The 6,085-nt window shown below is 40.4% G+C and overlaps 1 protein-coding gene across 1 annotated transcript in view; it reads left to right on the top strand.

Moving 5' to 3' along the window:
- Positions 1-891: 891 nt before the first annotated feature.
- Positions 892-6,085, top strand: part of lrriq1 (leucine-rich repeats and IQ motif containing 1) — a gene marked incomplete at both ends in the record, with an annotated part of 34,833 nt that continues 29,639 nt past the window's right edge. Inside the window, 8 exons of the mRNA XM_079163464.1 lie at positions 892-984; positions 1,560-1,656; positions 1,851-1,933; positions 2,038-2,140; positions 3,608-3,759; positions 4,048-4,122; positions 4,374-4,460; positions 5,532-5,834. Of these exons, the coding sequence (XP_079019590.1) occupies positions 892-984; positions 1,560-1,656; positions 1,851-1,933; positions 2,038-2,140; positions 3,608-3,759; positions 4,048-4,122; positions 4,374-4,460; positions 5,532-5,834 (993 nt within the window). The remainder of the gene's footprint in view (positions 985-1,559; positions 1,657-1,850; positions 1,934-2,037; positions 2,141-3,607; positions 3,760-4,047; positions 4,123-4,373; positions 4,461-5,531; positions 5,835-6,085) is intronic.

The following is a 6,085-nucleotide window of genomic DNA, read 5'->3' as shown; positions in this document are numbered from 1 at the left end:
AACTAAACAACAATACAGAAAACAATTCAACAATACTGACTGTATAATATAAATGTGAAATATCAATATAGCAGAGGTCTTCATGGACGGACCTGCATCTAATCTTCCTGAAGTTTATAATGAGAAACATTATTGTGGAAGGTGATCATTGTTCTCATCTTATCTCTCCCCAGAATCTTGAGACAGACTTCTGATGCAACACAAGTGGCTCCTCTGTCCTTTATTTATTCCTCTGAACTTTAGTTTAACGTCTAGACTCTCATTTCATTAAACTATACATAATCCCTACATTTTTTTTTAACTTAATTATTCAGTTTTATTTTATTTATTTATTTCCTTCCTTTCATTTACTTTTTTCTCACCTTGTTTAAGTATCTTTGTTGGTATGTGAGTAATATATGCTTCTCCCTTTTTCTATTTGTTAAAATAATCAATAAAGAATCAAGTAAAACCAAAAAGCAGAGGTCTATTTAAATGATGATTAAAATAAATATTAATAAAACTGAAATAAATTAATGTAAATAATAATAGGGATCAATACTAATAAAAATGTCACTTCAAGAAATATTAACCTTTTGCTAAATGTTAGTTTCAAGAACAGGGGAAGAGTCTTTCCTTTTGCCTTTTGCACAGTTTGTCCCTCGCGAGGCTCCATAGTTCATCGCAGCGTCGTTTCCATGGAGAACAAACTATCTACTTGACGCGAATGGACCTTTTGGACTTGTTCCGCTTTTCTAGCACATGTTACATTAAACTGCATGTTTTACAGATGAACGGCAACTCTCTGCGTTGCCCATAATAACAGCGACGTGAGGGGACTTTGTGACGACGTTATGGTGGTGAATACATGTCAAAGTGAAATGCCTCTGAACGAGTTGCCGACGTTTTAAAATGGAAGCTAATGAGATGTTTGACACAGCTGTTTATACTGATTCTGACGACAATGAAGAGGAGCGCGAGAGGTTTGCATTTCACCAAGAGACGGTAAGCACGTCTCCTGCTGCTGCCAGAGCACTTTAAATGATGAAGATTATTCAATTAACACTTAATTAATTGGACAGGTGATAATAAATATCAAACAAAATGTAAATCATGCACTGTAAACAGTGTGTTTTATGTGTTTTTATTGTGTTTTAATTGTGTTTTATGTTCAAGTATTTGCATGTTCTGTGTTTCATCTGTAAGTCAAATGTGTCCGGTCAAAGGTGAAAGTTCACGGCAGCTATCGGGCTCTTCCCATGCCTTCTTTACAACTTCACTATTTATTTGTATAAATGCATTGCAAAATAATACAGGAAATTAATTTTGGAAGCCGTATTTTAAAACACACACAACTGAGGAGCCTAAACAGGATAAAAGACGTACACGATGGATGGATAATGGACAATATGGGAGTCCATCAACAGACATGCCTGCAAGTCTTATGACTGTAATGACCCTTGAGGCTATTACTTTATTATGGAACCAGTCGGTCATTGCATCACATTGTCTCCACAAGCTTAGTAAAAAGAGGATGTTGTTAGCATTACCACTAACACAAACCAACTTTCTGACAACAGGACTCGGAGGATATTCCCCAATCTCTACTCAGCTACTTTGAAACCTCAAAAAGCAGAGCAGCAGTTTGTGAGAAGCTCATCCTGGAGGAACTCGAAGGTACCACAACGTGTTCGATACATAATGCAGCATCAGGCTTCTAGAGGCAAGAATGCTGCATTACTTTTCTAACCTGGCACAAATTTATTTATCAGTCAACCATTCTGTATTTCTAAATATTTACAATATGAGAGACCTTCAAATGATGCCATGGCTGAGCATGTTTCCCATGATGTGTTTTCTGTGGATCCCAGACTTCCCTGCATCACATCACAACGAGGACCTGATGATCTTACCGCGTGAGCTCGACGAGGACACGATGGAACCGAACGAGCAGGTGAACGTCTCTCTTTACGATCTAGCCTCACGCCTCCTGCTGTACGTCTCATCAAGAATCGTTGTGGCGAACTGTCCTCTAAAGTTCTGCTTTGCCCGATACAGGTCGTCTGTGAGTGCAACACTTCCACTGACACCCGCCTCCGTCCTGCACCCACAGAGACAGAACTTGTCACTCACAATGTGTCGGTGTGTCCCAACAACGAAGGTACAATGTTTAGAACCATGGAGTGAAAATGCTCGACGCGGTGCCGTGTAACCCATGTGTACACAGGGTTTCACCATATGTCCACACGGTGAGACCCTGCTTCATTTAAGACACGCTGGTGATAAAACAGTCATCTTTAAATGATCTTTTCCACGTGCATATTTCACAGGTAAAGCCAACACATTCTGGGCAACTCTCGCAAATGTACTTGTGAATAAAAAGCACGATTCATTAAAAACCATTATTGTTTTGATGCTTGCTGTATGAACTTATGTTTGAGTTCCAACACAATCTAATTTCAGAATATAAAACCTTTTTTTATTTTGCTTTAGTGTATTATTTGGTACATAACATAAAATATAAAATTAAAATTAAAGTAAGTATTGTGAAAATCAAGACTTGTAAATGTAGAATAAAAGAAAATTACAGTAAAAATAGGAGAAAATACTTCATTTTCAGTTTTTAGCAGTGGTAGTTTTGTGCAGAAACATACACAATAGTTCAAAGTATAGAAAGAATATGCAATGTACAGAGATATAGACAAAAAGATTGTGTTAATGTAAAACATAAACAAATGTGAAGTCATTAATGTGACATATAGTGTGTGTATATGTGTGTATATGTGTGTGTGTGTGTGTGTGTGTGTGTGTGTATATATGAGAGGGGACAAGGCCTGTGTCTCTGTTACTAACATGAACAAACAAGTCATCACATGTTAAATATTGTAGTAACTGTTTCTCTAAATGACGTATTTTTCCTCTCTTTGTGTTTTCATTGCAATCTTGATCGTTGTTTTAGGTCTGGTTGTAGTACAACAGCTGGCCACAAGAGGCCACCGTTGGTTTATTTTGATTCATTAATGACTTTAGTGAAGTAGAGTAATGATGACGATGAACATAATCTCAATTTTTGAACAGAGAATAGAGTTACATGTTTTTAACTTGTCAGCGGTCAAAACTGTGATGGTAACGAGGCTTTTTGGCAACAAAAAACAAAACATAGTGTCTGAGCTGCTGGACATGCTCATTATATTCCTACTGACCTGCTCAAGTGATCATTCATGTGAGATCACGCAGGATTTATTTGTTAATGCATTGTTTACGAGGCAATTTGTTTCAGAATCAGAAAGTGGTTTATTGCCAAGTAGGTTATTCACTTACAAGCAATACCTCTGTGTTTGCTGCATAAAATAAACAGGAAGAGGAAATAATAAAGCAGGCAAAGTTCTGCAAAAGTCTAGAACATAAAGAAGAGAACAATGATATTGAAATGAAGAAAAAAAGAAAAATTCAAACTATAAAAATCTGAAAAATAAACAATAAAAATATGATAGAAAAACAAAATACTATGACATATATGTACAATATACAGTACACATACTGTATTCACTGCGTCGTGTGTGTGTGTGGTTCTCCTCCTCACTAACAGAACTACTAATGAAGCCATACATGTTGGTGTTTGTCACAGATGAATATAAGGAGAGCGAGGATCATTGTGTATCTGAATACGAGGCAGAGCGACAGAAACGACTCCGTGAAGAGATGCAAAAGGAGGAGCGAAAGAGAGAAATAGAAAGAGACTTCCAGACGGAGCTGAAGAAGATAATAGAGGCAGAGAAGGTGAGTCAGTCTGGACTTCCTCTACTCAACGTGATTACTTGTCATAGTCGTTCATTAATATAGCAGATGGGGGTCTCATATACGTCTCACTGAAAAAGGGAAGATCCTGTTACGTCAGATATGTCTGACACGATGTGTATGATACTGAGTAGTGAAGCAGCGCCCTGAAGAAAATGCTGCCTAACTACAGTGGTGTGAGGGCATCCGTCGAAACAAACGTTCCCTCTGGGACACAGCAAGATAGAAAGTGTGAAATCATCATGTTTATTTCTTTCTCACTGTGTCCAGCTCCAACAGAAGGAACTTGAGTTGATGGGGAAGAGAGCTCAGGAAAAACTAGAACAGGAGCTGCTGCTTCAGCAGGTCAGCCTGAATCTTCTTGTTGCCGTTTTCTCCAGATGTTCAACCTGCAGAGACACACAGAGACAGACAACATGCACTCTGTTGGAGATATTTAAGGGTTACTGACCTCAAATACCAGATTATTATAATCTACACTGAGAAGTCATAGTTCCATGTTATTCGGTGTTTAGGCTTTGGGCTGTTTGATTTACGTGTGTTAAATGCTTCTTACTTGCTCTGTTATAACTCTGGTGAATATCTTTACCATTTAGGAACTGATCAGCAATTTACAGAGACAAGTGGAGGAAGAGAGGAGGATGAGGGAAGAGGAGCAGAAGAGGAGGAAGGATGAGGAGGACAAGAGGACGAGGGAAGAGGAGGAAATAAAGATAGAGGCAGAGAGGAAAAGAATGGAGGAAGAGATGAGGAGGAAAGAGGAGCAGAAGAGGAGGAAGGATGAGGAGGACAAGAGGACGAGGGAAGAGGAGGAAATAAAGATAGAGGCAGAGAGGAAAAGAATGGAGGAAGAGATGAGGAGGAAGAAAGAGGAAGAGAGGAAAATAGAGCAGATGAAACTGAAAAAAGAGGAGGACAGGAAACGTGAGGAGGAGGAAAAGAGGAGGAGAGAAGAGGATAAAAAACATATAGAGATGGAAAAGAAGAAGCTGGAGGAGAAGATGAGAATGATGAAGGAGGAGGAAGAGAGGAAAAAGAAGCAAGAGGAGGAAAAGAGGAAAAGGGAGGAGGAAAGAAAAAAGATAGAAGAGGCAAAGAAGAAGGTGGAGAAAGAAAAGAGAAAAATGGAGGAAGATATAAGCCAGAAGGAGGAGGAGAAAAAAAAGAGGGAAGAGGAAAATATGAGAATAGAGGAAGAGGTGAGAATTACTAAGGAGATGGAGATGAGGAAGAAGCAGCAGGAGGAGATGAGGAAAAAGAAAGAAGAGGAGGAGGCTCTGAAAAAGATGCATGAAGAGATGAGGAAGAGGGATGAAAAACAACATGGAAATGTAGATGAAGAAGCAAAACTTAAGGAGAGCAGAAAGAAGGAAGAAAAGGACAGGATCAGGAGGGAGGAGTTGACAGAAGTGGTGAGAAAAAAGGAAGGGGAAGATAGAAAAACTAAAGAAGAACCAAGACCCCTCGAGGAGGATGAGAAGAGGAAAAGGGAAGATGAGAGAAAACTTGTAAAGGCAGAGAAGGAGCTGAAGGAGGAAGAGGTGGAAGAAAACAAGAAAGAGGTTAACAGAAACACAGAAGAAGAAATCAGACTCAAAGAGAAGGAGAGCAAACCGAGAGTGGCTCACGACGGGGAAAAGGAGGGAAGAAGAGCAAATGAGCCGCAAGAGAAAATAGTCAATAACAGGACTTCCTCAAGAACTGGTCCTTTACACAGCGAGTCTACAATCAGTACTGAAGTCAAACCACAACAGCATGACCCGGAAGAGAACATCAGTCGGATCTCCATGGCTAAAACCGTGGACTACGAGGATCAAGCAGCAAGGCCTGCATCTGTTCTCTCCTCCGTGTGCCTCCCAGAGCACACGGAGGAGAAGAGGCTGGCCTGGATGAAGGACTGCGTGCCCTGGTCCAAACTCTCCCTCCAGAACAGGAGCAAGCGGAGAGGATCTGCCCGGAGTCAGAGAGGGCCGAGGGGGGCTGCCGGGTCCAGCGGTCTGCCCCCTCTCTGCCCGGACACCCTGCTTCAGTCCACAGGCTGGAAATCCCTGCAAGAGGTGAGATCTGAGGGGTTCTCATGCTGAAAAAAGTTGTCGCTTTTCTCAGAGCTGTGGAAAACTCTCTGAAACAGCACTGAAGCATTTAAACTGTCCTTTGAAACTCCTGCTTTAGTTAGTAGGCGTTCACCCACCGGAGCCATCTAATAGAATGCAAATGCAAGATTTCCCTTCACTCTGTTAAAGAGGATGCTCCATATTAGATACTATAATGACTCATCCCCGTGTCACACATGCCAACGTAGCGTCAT

The sequence above is a fragment of the Pholis gunnellus genome (genome assembly GCF_910591455.1).
Source record: "Pholis gunnellus genome assembly, chromosome: 7".
Taxonomy (NCBI): domain Eukaryota; kingdom Metazoa; phylum Chordata; class Actinopteri; order Perciformes; family Pholidae; genus Pholis; species Pholis gunnellus.
The sequence above is the reverse complement of the archived record's forward strand: the minus strand, read 5'-3'. Positions and strand labels throughout refer to the sequence as shown.